Source organism: Callithrix jacchus, chromosome 2, assembly GCF_049354715.1.
Source record: "Callithrix jacchus isolate 240 chromosome 2, calJac240_pri, whole genome shotgun sequence".
Taxonomy (NCBI): domain Eukaryota; kingdom Metazoa; phylum Chordata; class Mammalia; order Primates; family Cebidae; genus Callithrix; species Callithrix jacchus.
Window position 1 is genome coordinate 194,619,435 of NC_133503.1, and position 18,120 is coordinate 194,637,554.

At 44.7% G+C, this 18,120-nt stretch overlaps 1 protein-coding gene across 26 annotated transcripts in view; it reads left to right on the top strand.

Annotated features, from left to right (window-relative positions):
* Positions 1-10,847, top strand: part of CTNND2 (catenin delta 2) — a 967,235-nt gene extending 956,388 nt beyond the window's left edge. For all 26 annotated transcript variants that reach the window (XM_035292306.3, XM_035292310.3, XM_017969987.4 and 23 more), the window contains 2 exons: positions 2,349-2,422; positions 9,658-10,847. In XM_035292306.3, the coding sequence (XP_035148197.2) occupies positions 2,349-2,422; positions 9,658-9,918 (335 nt within the window). In that variant the 3' untranslated portion in view covers positions 9,919-10,847. The remainder of the gene's footprint in view (positions 1-2,348; positions 2,423-9,657) is intronic.
* Positions 10,848-18,120: the final 7,273 nt, after the last annotated feature.

The window sequence follows — 18,120 nt, forward strand, 5'->3', positions numbered from 1 at the left end:
GTATATAGTGTATAATAATCAAATAAGGGTTGAGATACCATCACCTTAAACATGTTCTTTATTTATATTAGGAGCACCCCAATTCCATTATTCTAGTTGTTCTGAAATATGCAATAAATTATTGTGAATTATAGTTGCCTATGGTGCTATGAAACACTAGATCCCTTCTCTTCTAAATGTGTTTTTCTACCCATTAACCAGCCTCTCTTACCCCTGTCTCCCAACTACCCTTCTCAGGTTCTGGTAACCATCATTCTGCCATCCATCTTCATGAGACCATTTTTTTTTAGCTTCCACATATGTGTGAGAACATACGATATTTGTCTTTCTGTGCACGGCTTATTTCACTTAACCTAAATAACCTCCAGTTCCATCCATGTTGCTGCAAGTGACAGGATTTCATTCTTTTGAAGGCCAAACAGTACTGGTAGGAGTGCAAATTAGTGCAACCATTGTGGAAGACAGTGTGGTGATTCCTCAAGGACCTAGAAATAGAAATACTACTTGACCCAGCAGTCCCATTACTGGGTATATACCCAAAGAATTATAAATTGTTCTATTATAAAGACACATGCACACGTATGTTCACTGCGGCACTGTTTACCATAGCAAAGACCTGGAACCAACCCAAATGTCCATCAATGATAGACTGGATAAAGAAAACGTGGCACATATACACCATGGAATACTACGCAGCCATAAAAAATGATGAGTTCATGTCCTTCATAGGGACATGGATGACTCTGGAAACCATCATTCTCAGCAAACTGACACAAGAACAGAAAACCAAATACCACATGTTCTCACTCATAGGTGGGTGTTGAACAATTAAACAGGTGGACACAGGGAGGAGACACTGCAGTCAGTTGTGGGGGCTAGGGGAGGGACAGTTGGGGGGTGAGGAGGAATAACGAGGGGAGAAATACCAAATATAGGAGATGGGGGGATGAAGGCTGCAAACCACCTTGCCATGTATGTACCTATGCAACAATCCTGCATGATCTGCACATGTACCCCACAACCTAAAGTACAATGAAAAAATTAAATTAAAAATTAAAAATACCTCCTTAAAAACCACCAAAAAATTAAAAATAAATAGGGAAAAAAATATATACCACATTTTTTTTTTTTTTTTTGAGACAGAGTCTTGCTCTGTCAACCAAGCTGGAGTGCAGTGGCGCTGTCTTGGCTCACTGTAACCTCTGCCTCCCGGGTTCAAGCAGTTCTCTCCCTCAGCCTCCTGAGTAGCTGGGATTATAGGCATCTGCCACCACATCCAGCTTTTTTTTTTTTTTTTTAGTAGAGATGGGGTTTCACCATGTTGGCCAGGCTTGTCTTGAGTACCTGACCTCGTGACCCACCTGCCTCGGCCTCCCAAAGTGCTGAGATTACAGGTGTGAGCCACCGTGCCCGGCCAGCATTTTCTTTAACCATTCATCTGCTGATGGACACTTGGGTTGATTCCACATGTCGGCTGCTGTGAACAGTGCTACAGTAAGCATGGGAGTGTAGATGGCTTTTGATACACTGACTTCCTTTCTTTTGAACATACACCCAGCAGTGGGATTGCTAGATGTTATGGTCATTCTACCAAAGCATTCTTGACCCATGACCCTTCAGCAGCTGGGAGGGGAGTGGTGCCCTGTGCCCTTCCTGTGAGTGGATACCTTGAGCTTCAAGGGTCTCCCATAAGGAAGTGGGCAAATAGGCCCCCTCTCTGGGCCTTCAGAAGCTGCTGGCAACTAGAGGAGACCTTCATCTCTTTCAGCTAGACCACGGGCAGACCAGACAACAGAGCAGGATCCTGCCTCTAGCAGCTTTGCAAAGCCTCCGGCTTCCAGATGCATGGGGGACATGCGGGCAATGCTCCCTGCCCGTCCTTTGGGCCTGTAAGGAATGAACTGTCTGAAGGATAATCAAGCACTTCTGGAGCTCAAATTAGAAATTCTATTCTTGTCACTCTCCAGCTAAAAGCTAAGCTGCTGATACAGACTCCTGCATGCTTCAGTGCAGGTGACAAGCCTTTATTACCCGCCAGTTTTCACCAGAAAAGAAGGCCATAAAACTTACAAAATGACCATCTGTTTGCAGCATCTGCCCTGACCCTGTCTGTGATATGAACGGTATTGCAAGCAGCTGACATACTGTGGGGATTTTCCAGAATAACTGTTCTCCTTTTTTAATATCTGTATGTAAAATGCAGTGTTCAGAGCCAAAGAATGTCTTCTGCTCGGAATGGTCCCCAAGAAAACAAGCTTTGTCAGGGCAAGAATGTGCCTCACTGACAACCACTCCTCATTTGGAATGTTGCTTCTTTGGCTAAACTTTTGTTTTCCTTTTGCTTTTAGCTCAAAACACTGGAATTTCAACTTTGTACAGGAATTCATATGGTGCGCCCACTGAAGACACCAAACACAACCAGGTAAAGTGCACGCGGCTCCTTTGTGTCTCCTCTTCAGTGTGACTCATGTGAAATCACCAGAATTTTAAACATCAGTTTTCATCCAGCATACCTAAAGAACTGAAGAAGAAGGCAAGGTCCCCTGAGGCCCTCTCCTCAGGCCTGTTGCAGCATGTGGGGTGGGTGTGTGTGTGTGTGTGTGTGTGTGTGTGTTGGACTTGTCAGAACAGCCTCAAATTTGCAAATGGCCTTTGAACCTCATGCTTGATCTGCTGCAGAAAGCAAGTATTTTACTGTGGTGCAAAGCTAAAAGAAAGCCCCAAATTGACAAGTGTGAGATGTTGTTACTAAATAGGAATTGTCTAATTACTGGACGGGGATCTAGTCGCTCCGGTAACCCTGCAAATGCATGAGGAAGGAAGCACTCGTTATACACAGTCACTACCAATAAAGGAGACACAGCAAGCTCAACAGAGAGCTTGCAAAACACAGAATACATGAGTACGTTCTATTATCCTGCAATAAATGAAATGCATTCTAGTGTCTTGCTACTCAAAGTCTAGTTGGAGAACCAGCAGCACCAACGTTACCCGGAATCTTGTTAGGAATACAGGAGAGAGCCTTCTCTGGCTCCTAACCCTAACCTGGCCAAGATTTTTTGTAGCACAATTGCATTTTAATTAGATGCCCTTGTGTGCACATTCAGGTTTGAGGAGCACTGAACAGTAAATTCTTAAGGAACCAATCTGAGAGAGAGAGAGAGAGACACTGTGTGTGTGTGTGTGTGTGTGTGTGTGTGTGTGTGTGTGTGTGTTATTCAGCATTTATTGAAGGCTCATTTTCCCTGGCTCTGTGGGAACTATAAAAGCCAGAAGACACAATCTGTTCCCCTTCGTTGATCAGAAACTTCGTCCATGTCTCCTTCCCGCGTTGGGCGTCATCCCAGTCCACGTGCAGCATTCTGGAAGACATATGCTGTTGTCTGTGACCCTCCTGGTGAATGGCTTGGCCCCCATGGCCTATTTGATGTGTTGCTAATGTCTAATCAGCCTCCCCTCCATTCTAGTATTTGCTAAAAGCAAAGAAGTCAATGACTAAATAAACAGGGTCATGAGCTGTAGACACCAGGTCACCAGGGAGGTCCCAACTATTTACATGCCGACTTGCCTCCCCAAACATAAAGGCAAACAGAATGTATTAGAAATGCCAACTTCATTTATGGAAATCCACCAGGCTTCTGGTGGCAAATGTGAAATGCAGGATGTACAGTAAGCAGACTATTGCCGGTTACCACAGATTCTTGTCAGGTCGTAATAGATCCTTGAGATTTTGCAGCCAAGAGTGTGAGATTTGTCTTGAGTTTCCCCAGGTAGAGAGAAGCTCCTCGCCAGAACCAGCTCCCTCTGCACCAGTCTTCCCCTCCCGGGAGTCCTGCTATCACTGGCATTGAAGAAAGGCCCTAAGGTGGCCAGGGGTCTTTGACATCTCACAGAGTGGCTGCAGTAGGTTCCAAAAGACTGCTTGCCATCTAGATTTAGAGGACAGTCCATAATGACTCTAAGGGGCACATTCTTTTTACCTAAGCAGATCCTGAGCATTGACGCATAGGAGAGTTTACGTGCTAAGATCCTTGCTGCGAGGTGAACACCACCTAGCCACAGCCTTGCTCCCAGAGGTCCCCAGAATGTGCTCAACTCGGTCTCAGAGTGAAGGCCAAGGGTCCTCACCAAGGCCACCGGGTCTGAGGCAAATGTTTCTACAATCCATCTTGGATGGAGAGCGAGCTCCGCACCTCTTGTTAGCACCGAGGTGTTGCAGGCAGGCCCCAGCAGAGCCGCGTCCTGCCTTCATAGCTCAGGACCACCATCTTTCCCTGAGAGTGACCAGCCAAGGGAAGTGGATGACTGGATCTTTCTGTCTTAGCCTCACATCTAATCACATTTTAAAATGTCCACCAAAGATAGGGTTTTTTCCCCCCGCAGCAGTATTTCCAAGGAAATGATAATGACACTAGTGAACTTGGATAGAAGGAAAGAAAGCATTTTACGTATTTTGGACTATGTCATAGGAACAAACCTTGTCTTTACGTGTGGCTGCAACCATCCTAACCCTTCAAAAGACATGTTTTCATGGTCAGGAGTCCTAGAGCGGACTCATAAACAGTGTCCCTGACTTGGATTCTCTGGCCATACAGGTGCAGCCAACCATTCTAGATGAAATGCTTCCAAGCTGGGAGCTTCCCTGGGCCAAAAGTTACCCCAGAACTTCCACCTGGGACAGTTTCACCAGGAGGAATGCTCCAGGGTTGGTCAGTCTAAGATTGAAGCTTGTCCTCTGCTGAGCACTCTTGTCTCCAGGGTGGCTCCGTCACCAGCCAGGACTCAGGGGCTTCACACTGGATAGTGACTGAGCTTATGGGGAAGCAATTCATGGTGGGAAATCAGTTCCAAGTAGATCTACAAGATAAGACAAAAGACAGAGAGAGCTGAGAAAGAGGCACCTGCACCGGACCTATGACCACATGTGGGTGCTGCTCCTGTGACCGTCTGGAACCCAGGCACATTTTCAGTGAACTCTGAGCTCAAAGACTGCTAGAAGAAACCATCAGTAATGTAAAACACAGTTTGCGATCTTTGGTTTGACTGTCTGAGGTCAACAGGTTACAGACACGACTTTAAGACTTAACTGACTGGATGCAGTGGCTAATGCCTGTAATCCTAGCATTTTGGGAGGCAGAGGCAGGCAGACAGCTTGAGCTCAGTAGTTCGAGACCAGCCTGGGGAACATAGCAAAACCATGTGTCTACAAAAGCTACAAAATTTAGCTGGGCATGGTGGTGCATGCCTGTAATCCCAGCTGCCTGGGATGCTGAGGCAGGAGGATGGCTTGAACCTGGAAGGTGGAGGCTACAGTGAGCCATGATTGCACCACTGCATTCCAGCCTGGGTGACAAAGTGAGACCGTGTCTCGAAAAGAAAAAAAAAAGACTTAGCTATGCATACTTCCTAAAACTCCTTTTGTGTTTCTACCAGTCCATCCCATATTTGTAAAGTGAAATATCATATTGAATGGACTCTATGTGGCTGACAACAGGATTTTTGTTTAGGAACTAGAAACAAAGATTGCTGTTTTGATGACCAATACTGAAATGATAACTGATGACAACAAAACCGGCATCTTGAGTTCCTTCCTGGTGTCCTTAGTCCCACTGTCACATGAGCAGGCCAGTGGTAATTGTCTGCAGAAATGAGGAAGGTGAAATTCAAGGAGGACACCTGTTTCCTTCAGTTCCCCAGTCAGGAAGACGCAAACACTCCACCTAGTTCTTCTGTCCTCCTGTCCCATTTTTTCATCTCTGCGCTGGTGGTTCTCAAATTGGAGCATGAGCCAGAATTCCCCAAAGGGCTGTTCAAGTACGGATTGCTGGGGCCCAACCCCAGAGGCCCTGATTCAGTGGGACGGGAGTGGAGCCCAGTCACTGGCATTTTAACAAGTTGCCAGGTGATGCTGATGCTGCTGGTGTGGGGATCAGGCTTTGAGAAGCACTGATGCTGATGCTGCTGGTGTGGGGATCAGGCTTTGAGAAGCACTGATGCTGATGCTGCTGGTGTGGGGATCAGGCTTTGAGAAGCACTGATGCTGATGCTGCTGGTGTGGGGATCAGGCTTTGAGAACCACTGATACGTAACGTCTGGCCTCCTTCGTTTTCTATGATCACTCTGAGTCTTTAGCCTTCCTGACATGGAAAAGTTGGAAGATCTGTACTGGGCTGCTAGTTCCCTTGTGTTCAAAATAAATCCAGTTTGCTGCCAAATTTGTTAAGGAATAAACCCGAAGAAGTCTTTTGTCAATATGCTAACAGAGTTGGAAGGTGTCGTGACACCATCTTTCATAATTCAGAGTGAACATTCTACTCTTGAGGAAAAAGTTCAGCAAAAACGACGTGGTAGAAACAGAAGCCACAGGACAGAGCACAGAGAGTGTGGGCATATTGACCCTGGAGTGAGCTGCTGGTCACAGCCCCTTTCTAAAACAAGATGCAGCATTAAGGCAAAGCAGGCAAAAGCTTCAGGCTTTGGTGTTTCTGGGCTCCTCTAGACCATGACAGACACCCAGATTCAGAAATCCCCATGGCTCTATCAGGGAATCATTCTACTTCCCCCATCCAAATCTGACTGATGCAAATTTTGCAACGTTTAATGCATTTATTTTTAGCTCTTCTGTGGGAGGGGCTTTTGCAGGGGTCATTTCATCAGCCAGATTTTCAACACTGTCAGATAATCCCTTAAAGTTCAAAATGCAGCCAATATTTTCCACCGCAGATGTGTTTCACCAGCACACGTCCATACCCCAAGACTAGTTTGCAAATTCAGCAACCCCAGGTTCAGCAGCCTCACATGCCACCTGTGACACTTCATTTGTGCACTCTTGGGACTAGGGCACCAAACCTCAGAAGTGATTGAGGGGGGACTTTCTGAACAGTACAGATGAATGGGAGAAGTTAATTCTCTGAGGTAAGAAGCTCAAAAAGCTGATGCCCAGCCCCAAAATGTTCACCAACCAGAGAGAACATGACAGCAGTAAAAGCAATTTGAACGAGGTTGTTCAAAAGAAAAAAAAAAAAGAAAGCCAGAAGCCATTCTGGAGGAGACCCATAAGCCTTGTGAGTGACTTCCCCTGAAGATGTCCCTGTCCCCTGCACTGCCTCCCCTGCCCCCCAAAATAAGCATAAGAAAACACACCGTTTCTTGGTCTCCTTTGTCCACCAACATGGCTTTCTTATCCTAGAGCCTGGAGTCAGCTCCTTGAGGCCTGTCCTCCAAGATTTGGCCACCCCGACTGTCATGGGACTGGGCTAGCTTGTTAGAGCACCTGGGTTTTAGGGCCAGCCAGCCGTGTATTCCAGTTCCAGCTCACACCACCACTAGCTATGACGTTTTGGAGACGCTTCGTAACCTCTGTGCTTCGGTTTTCTCATCTATAAGGTGGGGGTTTGATAGAGGAATGGACGGATGGATTAATTGGTGGGTGGATAGGAAGACAGACAGATGATAGATTATAGATATTGATGTAGACAGACACAAACACACATATATAAATATTTACGACTACTGGAGTATTAAAGAATTTGCTAAATATTGAATAGAGCGCTTGCTGAACTAAAAACACAGCAAATCTAGTTCCTTCCCTGTGTAATTTTTCCAAACCTCTAGATTCTGAGACTTTGCATATCTTGTAGTTGGAAAGCAGCCCTGTGTTGCAGTGAAGTTCAGCAAGGCACAAGCAGAGCTCTTCACAGAATAGCAAAGGGCACCCCAACCTAGCGACGCAGTCGGTAGACCTGGACTTCACAGTATTTAATTGCAGATGTTGTACATTTATTCCAAATGCTCCTCTCATCCTTTGTTAGCTCTCAGGTTAAAAAAGGTTTACGCTCTATGGACTTTTTGACTTTTGCAGGTAGACAGAAACCTCATTCATTCAGCCACCACTAACTAGACACGGGGGACATCCTAGACAGCTGCTGTGATGAAGTTCACCACTTCCTTTGAAGATCAGGTCGATTACTAGTGCAAATCAATGACATATATAAGAGGGAGTTTCACTTACTTGAGAGAAGAATTATGTGCAAGCCATTAAATGCATTCATTTACACACAGCGTGCTAATTACAAATCATTATCTATTAACTAAGACCAATTTCTAGAGGATGTTTCCATGCTGAACCTTAGTTAAATTAATAGGGAATTACTGAGTTCACCCAAAAGTGATCAAAGAGTATTTCTCTAAGAGTGTTTTATAATTCACACCAGACATCCTCCCCAATTACTGCAGGTTAGCAGAGCTTTGTGCATCCTGGTAGGCACTAGCTGTAGGGTTACCATCACCCTACACCTTGGGAGGTTCTGCTCATTTCAGGGGCAGGTGCTTGAATAGGGACCCCAGGGACTAGAACAGGTACTAATGCACAATGTTTATTGCAACATTATTTTTTTGTTTTTTTATACTTTAAGTCCTGGGGTCCATGTGCAGATCATGTAGATTTCTTGCATAGGTATACACGTGCCATGGTGGTTTGCTGCATCTATCCCCCTGTCATCTACATTAGGTGTTTCTCCTGATGTTATCCCTCCCCAATCCACCCACCCCCTGCTATTCCTCCCCTAGCCCCCCACCCCACAACAGGCCCTGGTGTGTGATGTTCCCCCCCCCGTGTCCATGTGTTCTTATTGTTCAACAGCCACTTATGAGTGAGAACATGCGGTATTTGGTTTTCTGTTCCTGTGTCAGTTTGCTGAGAATGATGCTTTCCAGCTTCATCCATGTCCCTGCAAAGGACATGAACTCATCCTTTTTTTATGGCTGCATAGTATTCCATGGTGTATATGTGCCACATTTTCTTTATCCGGTCTATGATTGATGGGCATTTTGGTTGGTTCCAAGTCTTTCCTATTATAAACAGTGCCTATTGCAACATTACAGCAGCTGAAAGGTAGAAATAACACAAGTATTCATCAATGGATGAATGGATAAATAAAATGTGGTCTATGCATGCCATGGAATATTTTATTTTTATATGGATACAGTCATGGGGTGCACGTGGAATTTTGCTACATTGGTATATTGCATTGTGGTGAAGTCACGGCCTTCAGTGCACTCATCAGTGGAGCGATGCACATCATGCAGTGGAATATTACTCAGCCACAAAAACAGATAAAGGTCTGACATATGCAACACCTTGGATGGACCACGCAAGCATGATATTTAGTGAAGAAAGGCAGTCACAGAAACACTCTATGCAGCCCCTATATTAGGCAGATTTCTAGAGACAGAAAGTAGAATGGTGCTTGCCATGGGCTGGGAGAGAGGGGGTGAGGAATTATGTTTAATGGGCACAGAGTTTCTGTTTGGGATGATTAAGAAAGATGGTGGCAATGGTTGCACAGCATGTGAATGTACTTCATACCACCAAATTAATCTTATGCTTCAAAATTTCTTAAAGCAACAGTTTTATTTTATATATATCTTGCCACAATAATGATAAAGATTATGTAGAATGATAGCACATGGATGTAGGAGCCAGTTTTCAAAAGGAAAGCCAATGGCAGTTGGCAGTTTTGGAGGAGCAGCGCTACAGCAGTGAATACCTGAATGCACAGGCCTCTTCTTTGAAGGAGAGTCAGGTGCCGGGGCAAGAGGGAGGTTGAGTCAAGGGAAACCAAGTAACCCAGAATGTGGCTCTTCTTTCCCTTTCAGGTTTCAGCACAGCCAGTCCCACAGGAGCCCAGCAGAAAAGATTATGAGACCTACCAGCCGTTTCAGAATTCCACGAGAAATTACGACGAGTCCTTCTTCGAGGACCAGGTCCACCATCGCCCTCCCGCCAGCGAGTACACCATGCACCTGGGGCTCAAGTCCACCGGCAACTACGTTGACTTCTACTCAGCTGCCCGTCCCTACAGTGAACTGAACTATGAAACGAGCCACTACCCGGCCTCCCCCGACTCGTGGGTGTGAGGAGCGGGGCACAGGCGCTCCGGGAACAGTGCATGTGCATGCATAACCACAAGACATTTCTTTCTGTTTTATTTTTTTCTCCTGCAAATTTAGTTTGTTAAAGCCTGTTCCATAGGAAGGCTGTGATAACCAGTAAGGACATATTAAGAGCTATTTTAGAAAGCTAAATGAATCGCAGGTTAACTTGGAAATCAGTAGAACGCTAAAGCGATCCTAAATACAACGGTGGGTAGCACCTTTCTAGTGTGAGCTGTAGAGTAATGAGAAGGGCCTTGTATTGAACGTGGCTGATGGGAGGAGAGACGAGGCATTCAGGCCAGTGGGGCGTGAGGGTTATCATTAAGCACAAGACACAGAATAGTTTACACACCGTATGGGGGACGGCTTCTCACGCTTTGTTTACTCTCTTCATCCGTTGTGACTCTAGGCTTCAAGTTGCATTGGGGTTCCTCTGTACAGCAAGATGTTTCTTGCCTTTTGTTAATGCATTGTTGTAAAGTATTTGATGTACATTACAGATTAAAGAAGAAAAGCGCGTTGTGTATATTACACCAATGCCGCCGTGTTTCCTCATCTATGGTTCTAAATATTGCTTCAATTTCAAACTTTTGAAAGATGTATGGATTTCCAGCTTTTCTTTACTTTCTCCCGGTATGTTTTAACAAAAAAAAAAAAAAAAAAAAGCAGGAAAAAAGGAATATTTAGCAGTATTGTTCGTTCTGATATGTGAATTTGTTTGTGGCGACTAAACAAGGCATTCAGCAGTTTCTGACAATTAACATACATCATTCCACACTCCTTGTCAACAAAGTGCTTTTTCACTGCCTAAAATTTTAGATGTAGATATTTGAAATAGATTTTTTCATTTATACCAGTTTTCTTTATGATGATACAGTGTTAAAAGAAAATAAATTACAATTGATCTGTCATCCATATTTGCTAAGAATGTCTATTTCCAAGGACCCATCTCTTACAAAATACACATTCTTGCTTGTGTGTCTGTGCGTGTGTGGGTGTGTGTATGTCCACGTACTAGAAAAATGACCTGTGTGAGATTTTATTTTGATAGAAGCTATTTCATTTGCTGTTCATCTTGTGCAAACTTTGTTTTTGGTTTTTTGGTATAAATGTACATCGGTTTGTTCTTTTTGTACTGTATCTATTCTTCTGACCATCTAGTGACTCAGGATATTAGGCCAGTTGAAGTGGAGTTATAGGGTTTTCACGCATTCACACATACTTGGATATCAACTCTTTCTACAGGTCCGTTTCCTCACACATTAATCCCCTCAGAACACAATGAACCATGGCCAACTCAATTTCACTTTGGGGCCGATTACTTGAAGTATCCACAGAAAATGTAAACTGCTCGCCTTATTCCCCCAAACTTTTTGTTCATGTGGCAGGGAGCAGTAGACAACTATGGAATAGATTATTAAAAGTGAACTTGAAGCTAACGTTAGAATAGTGGTTAACAGAGGTAAGAAATAAGGCTGACCATTTAAAAGAACACGGGCCGTGGGTAAATTAGCTTTGCTCTTTAGATGCAAGTGACTGAGGCCAATAGGTGCCTAGTAAATGTTAACTGTTCTTGGAAAAAATAAAAACATAAGTAACAAAAGAAATTGGCTGCCATCGTCCTTTAAAACTGGCTTCCCTTCATTCTACATAGTTTAATTCAGCTCCAAGTCTCAAGTAAATGGTGCTTTCTCCAAATTTAACAACAATCAAATGATACTCAATTCATGCATAGTTTCGGAAATGAAAAGTTAACTTTCAGAATAGAGCAGGACACAGAAATGTATATATGAATTTTCCTACAAATTATGTACAAGTTGGACATACAGTTCTGGGTTCCCTCACAGGAACGCTCCAGCTCCTCTGGAGAGAGGAACACAGTGCATCGGAGGCAGGGTTTCCATTTGGTCTGTATCATATGATGCAACAGTACAGAGAATATGACACGGACATGACTTACCTGTAACGTAATAGTGGCTTAACCTTTCCGGAAGGAAGCAATAAGACTCGTTCTCTGGCTGGAGTTGTGCGGTGGAACCAATGTGCTATGAAAGTCCTCCTCCTAGGAGAAACTTTATATTTTCTTTATGATTTTTGAGTCTCAATGCATGCCCTACATTTGCGACTCTTGAAGACCAAGGATGTCTTTGCATCCCATAATTGTTTGAGAGCACACTGTGCCAGGCTGTGATTAGTTGACTCAGCTAGGAGCCTCTGGCATCAAAAGTAGAGTTAGCGGGAAAAATTTGAAAGTGTTTGACATTTTTCAAGCCAGTCATTTGTTCCTTTTTATGCACATACACAAATAGATTGAGGGTAGATGTAGACAGAAAGAGAGATGATAAATAGATGACAGATAGCTACAGATAGATGATAGATGGTGGAGGGATAGATAGATAGGTGAGGGTCTGACTTGAACTATGAAATAGCCTAAAGCCCCAACAGGTGCCCTTGGCAAAGAAGGTGGGTCAGCCAGTGATTTATTCTTTGTAATGTGGGATGTACTGGATAAAAGCCAAGTGACAAGAAACCTTTGTTTTGGCTTTCATTGTCCTGAAGTGACCAAGTAAGGCCCCCTCCCCCAGGTGGCTGTGGCTTGCATCTACAAGAGCCTCTAGAGCCTGGATTTTCCTGCAGAGATGGGAATAGTGTTTTTCAGAGGAAAGCAGGGAAACGAGGAAATTTCTTTTTCTGTTCAGTCCCTATGGTAGACCATAAAACACCCAATGCACTTAATAAGACGTAAAATCCAGACCCTTTTTTTTAACTCGAGACTGTTGCTCACCAGGGACTGATGAAGGAACGCTGAAACTGCACCGTTAGGGTAACAATGACGTGTAAAACTAAAACCTGTTTATTATCACATGTTCACGCCGTGATCCTCACTAAGAGTCATCATTAGACAATCAAATAACAGGTTTATAAGAATCAGGGTGACACAGATGTCACAGCATACTTGGAGCTAACCTAAGTGAAGTTTAACCAACGATAACCCATTTCATAGTAATAAGACTCGTGCATTATGGAAAGTTGCTGTTTTAAAAAAAAGCACTGTTTAAACTCATTAGAAAAAAAAAAAAAAACCCTCAGTGTATTTGGTATGTCTTGTTTCTCTTCAGCTCCTTTTCAATGTTTGCTACTGTCCCCTTCGTCTCTGAGAACTGTGCCCCCAAGAAATGAGGTCTGACTGTCTGAAGACTCAGTGTTCTCACTCACATGGCAACGGGGAAATGAACATGGCTCTGGTCTGACAAAATGCTGTTTACAAAAGTGTTCATCCAGGCTGTTGGGGTCTCTTACCCACCAAATAGGATGCTCCAGGCGCCTCAGCTCACCTCCACCTCAGACGGCAGGAGAAGACAGGCTGCGGCCAGTCGGTTCACAGAAACCTGACCAAAGGAAGCTGTGTGTGACAAAGAGACAGAAATAAGCCAGCAATCAGGGAGCCCAGGGTGTGCTTTAGAGATCTGCATGTCGCAGGCTGGAGACCGCTGACATGCCAGAGACCACTGACACGTGGCAGGATTTTCCACAGCCATGTTTCCTGGAAGGCCGCATGGCTCCACTCCCCACCTGACATTTCAATTCTACAGTGTGGTTGAAATGAGATTATGATAGAAACTCATGCAGGGCAACTATTTCATCAAGACCAAACTGATCTTCCTATCAGCCTTGTATCCCTGGGTCTCTCTAAAATCCCCAAGTCTCCAACACCAAAAAAACACTTTGTAATGCACTTGGTAGCAAAACCTGACTTGAAATGAACGGTCTGTTTCTCCCACCTCGTGAGACTCCTTCGATATTTCTCACACCCAGTGCATTTGACTACCAGGTCCTGCCCAGACTCTGCCAATCGTGTTAAGGAGTGTTTCGTGCACACCCAGATTACCTTCTAAAATCTGAAAATTTCTGAGTTCAGTTTGCCCCAAGGGACTCATACAGATGAACTAGTACCCAAGTGCTTAATAAGAAAACTGGACTTGTGAGTCAGCAAAGCCTGCTTCAGCTCGCGAAACCAGTTCCCTTCCGGTGGTGCATTTCAGATCACAAGCTACATTCAAGTGTGCTGGTCTCTGTCCTGTGGAGAGGTCCCTGTGGGCAAGAGAGCCTCAGGCATACCACCTCATCGCAAGACAGCATCTCGCTTCGTAACCTGTAGATACATAGCCATGAGACTTCACGCTGTCCTCCACAGGCTTGGCGGTACAAAGCAGAGACCAAGACCTCCAGTTGCTTGCGCACAACAACTAGAACACACCCAAGCATGGGTTTTCCAGACAGAAGCTTTCTAATGCAGCCCCTGTTGCAAGTACCCATTTCCAAACTAGCAAAGTAGGAGCTTGACCCTTCGTCTCTGCATCAGTTCCATCATCAGTAACTTGTCTGCACCTAAAGCCTCATCGGCCATGAGGGACAAAGAAGAAATAAGGCCCACCCCGACTCCCTACGCTCACTAGGTAGTAACGAAAGTGGAGCTTTAAGTCAAGTTCAGGCCTTAGTAAGACAATGGAATTCTTGATATAAACTTCAACAATAACCACATAAGCAAACACTGATCACACATTTTTAAACTTTACAATAGCAGGTTGCTCAGTTTCTCAATAAAATGAAGACAAGCCTTTTACGGACCTGGTTCTATGTACTGGAACTTGCCTGCGAGATGAAGACACAGCCCCAGGGTGGTGCTGACAACAATCTCATAGGGAAAGTGGAAGATGCACATGAAGGTCTGCTGCAGGGCTTCCGACCAGCGCACTGCTGACGTCTTGGGCTGAATAGTTATTTGTTTGGGGTGGTGTGAGATGCTTTCCTATGCATTCCAGGAGATTTATCAGTATCCCCGGCCTCTGGCCACTTGATGCTTATAGCACCAGCACTTGCAGCTGTGACAATCTAAACCCTCTCCAGGTATAAGCAAATGTCCCCAGGGGGCAAACTCAGCCCAGCTGAGACCTGCTACTCCAGTGCAACGCACAATATGCCAACCACTACTGAGTACGAGGCAGGAAAAAGATGTGCTCCTAGCTGAGTGACCCGAGAAATATGAGACTGCAGAGACGGCATTTCACAGGAACATAAGGAGCAAGAGGCTTCCAATGAGCAATAATGGGGCCGCTTCAGGAAAAAGAAACAGGCGAAGGCAAAGGTGGAGGAAGTACAGGGAGTGAGCAGAGAACAACATGCAGTCAATTTCACTATCAAATTAGGAACAGGAGGAGGATGGAGAGCGAGAGGAGTCTGCTGGGGACAAAGTTTGAGGCCCTTGAAAGCTGTATTTTGACGTGTGGTGGCACGTGCCTATACTCCCAGTTACTGCGGAAGCTGAGGTGAGAGATTGCTTCGGTTCAGGACATGGAGACCAGACTAAGCAACATAGTGAGATCCTGTCTCTAAAAATCAATACATAGATACACAGACAAAAAGAAGAAAGCCATATTACAGAAACACTACAAAAAAGAAAACTTACAACATTGTTGCAAAGATTCTGGGGTGTGGGTGTGTGTGATGCTCCTAAAGGTAAGATATACATCAGTGAGTTTCAGACTCGGCATGCATTAGAATCACCTGGAGTACATCAGCTGGATGGCTTATTCAAAGAGTTTCTGATTGGGTAGGGCTGGAACTGGCCAAGAATTTGCATTTCCAACAAGCTTCCACGCAATGTTAATGTTGCTTGTCTGGGGTCCCTCTGTTGAGAACCTCTGGTTGAGGGAGAATCACTTCTGAGACTACTGTAGTAATTAACCAGAAACTCATTACTTAAAGTGTAGTTTAGGGATGAGCAGCATCAACATTGCCTGGCAGCTCGCTGGACATGCAGAATATTGGGTCCTACGTTAGAATCTCCATTATCAAAAGGTGATTTTTAGGAACATGAAGGTCTGACAGCCATGATTCAAAAACACATGAATCTGCACTAAAAGAATGACAGGCAAGAGAAAGGAAACGTGATATAATGTAGATATAAAATGAGTAGCCCTTGGCTACTACTCAGTGAAGGACGGAGACACCTAAAGATCCCTCTGAGGTATGAGCCTAGGCAACCAGGAGTCCAGCAGTGGAAACTCATCCATGAGAAAGAGGAAAAGGTTTTCCTGCAAGGAAAATCCACTCGGTTTTGGACGTGGGAAGTTCCCGTGCTAATGGTGAGTGCAGGGAGGCTGCTACCGTGGGCAGTGAGATGTGCAGTTGGTGCTTTGAACTAGAGGTGGAATTGGGCATCTCTTTGGGATTAAAAGCTGAAAAGTGGGTATGGGCAGAGCACCCATGAAAAAGAAAAATTGGAGAAAAGAGAATCCCAGGATGACGAGGACCCGTGGGGAAGCAGCATGAGGCAGAAAAGAGGATTGAGGAGAATGCCGAGTGGGGTGGGGTGGGAAGAACGAGACCAGTGTACTTTGTCCAAACCAGGGAAGGAGAGCCATTCATGTGCAGAGAGTGGCAAATGCCACTGGTGGGCCCAGAGGATGACAAGGAGAAAGATGGCTGAGAACAAACCTTTGCACGTGGCAACGTGCAGATCATGTAGGACTTTCGGGAGCACTTCTGGAAGCAGATGAGGCTGAGTGAACAGGAGGCAGGAGACCAAGGCAGTGAAAGCTTGGCAATGGGCTAGCAGTTGAGATGAGACCTTGGCCTGGGACAATCAAAGATGGAATGAAGAATTATTTTAGGGCAGCAGAATAAACTTAGTAACCAATGCAAAGGAAACTCACGCTCATGCAAATGGTTTAGAAACAACCCCTTCTACGTGTACAGTATTGTGTTGCCATCATTGTTTTTTTTTAATTGTACTTTAGATTCTGGGGTACATGTGCAGATCATGCAGGACTGTTGCATAGGTACATACATGGCAAAGTGGTTTGCTGCCTCCAACCCCCCGTTACCTATATGTGGCATTTCTCCCAATGTTACCTTTCCCCAACCTCCCCACCCACACTGTCCCTCCCCTAGTCCCCTCCAACAGACCTCAGTGTGTGATGCTCCCCTCCCTGTGTCCATGTGTTCTCATTGTTCAACACCCGCCTATGAGTGAGAACATGTGGTGTTTGATTTTCTGTTCTTGTGTCAGTTTGCTGAGAATGATGGTTTCCAGATTCATCCATGTCCCTACAAAGGACATGAACTCATCATTTTTTATGGCTGCATAGTATTCCATGGTGTCTATGTGCCACATTTTGCCAGTCCAGTCTATCATCGATGGGCATTTGGGTTGGTTCCAGGTCTTTGCTATTTTAAACAGTGCTGCAATGAACATACATTTGCATGTGTCCTTATAGTAGAACAATTTATAAACCTTTGGATATATATCCAGTAATGGGATTGCTGGGTCAAATGGAATTTCTATTTCTAGGTCCTAGAGGAATCGCCACACTGTCTTCCACAATGATTGAACTGATTTACACTCCCACCAACAATGTAAAAGTGTTCCTATTTCTCCACATCCTCTCCAGCATCTGTTGTCTCTAGATTTTTTTAATGATCGCCATTCTAACTGGCATGAGATGGTATCTCAATGTGGTTTTGAGTTCATTGTGTTTTAACATTTGTTCTCCTTGTCCTGTTCACCACTAGTACCCTCAGCCTCATTTTTTAGAAAAGGGGAATAAGATGCTGTGACATCAAGCAGCTGAATATAAAATTTTGCAGCTGGACATTAAATTGGAGCTTTTTGGCTCAAGAGATAAGTGTATCAAGCTAAGGAGCCAGAAAGAAGAAAAAAATCTAATTCTGCAGGGTGCACCCTTTACTCAGCACCATGACGTCCATACTGGGCAACGGGGAATACATCTGATCCTTAGCTCAGTGAGTCGCAGTGTCTGTCTACTGCTGTTCACCATACATCCCACACAACCAGTGCCCACCACATCAATTCCCGTTGCCATCGATCTCTCTTCCAGAGTTTCATCCTTACTGCCCCATTACAACCCGATCTGCTCCAGGCTACTTATCCTCATTTCTCGTACGACCAGTCTACCAGAACCCTGGCTCTTGATGGACCCAACAGTATGTTTTTGTTCAAGGAGTTCTCATCACAGCCTCCGTTGCTCCCATACTCAGCAGAGAAGCCAGGTGCCCATTTCCCAATGGCTGCAAGGATTCTTCACGCTCTCATAATTGCAGGCAGACATCTATGAGATAATCACATAATTAAGTCATGGAGCAGGGGAAAGTGAACTGGCT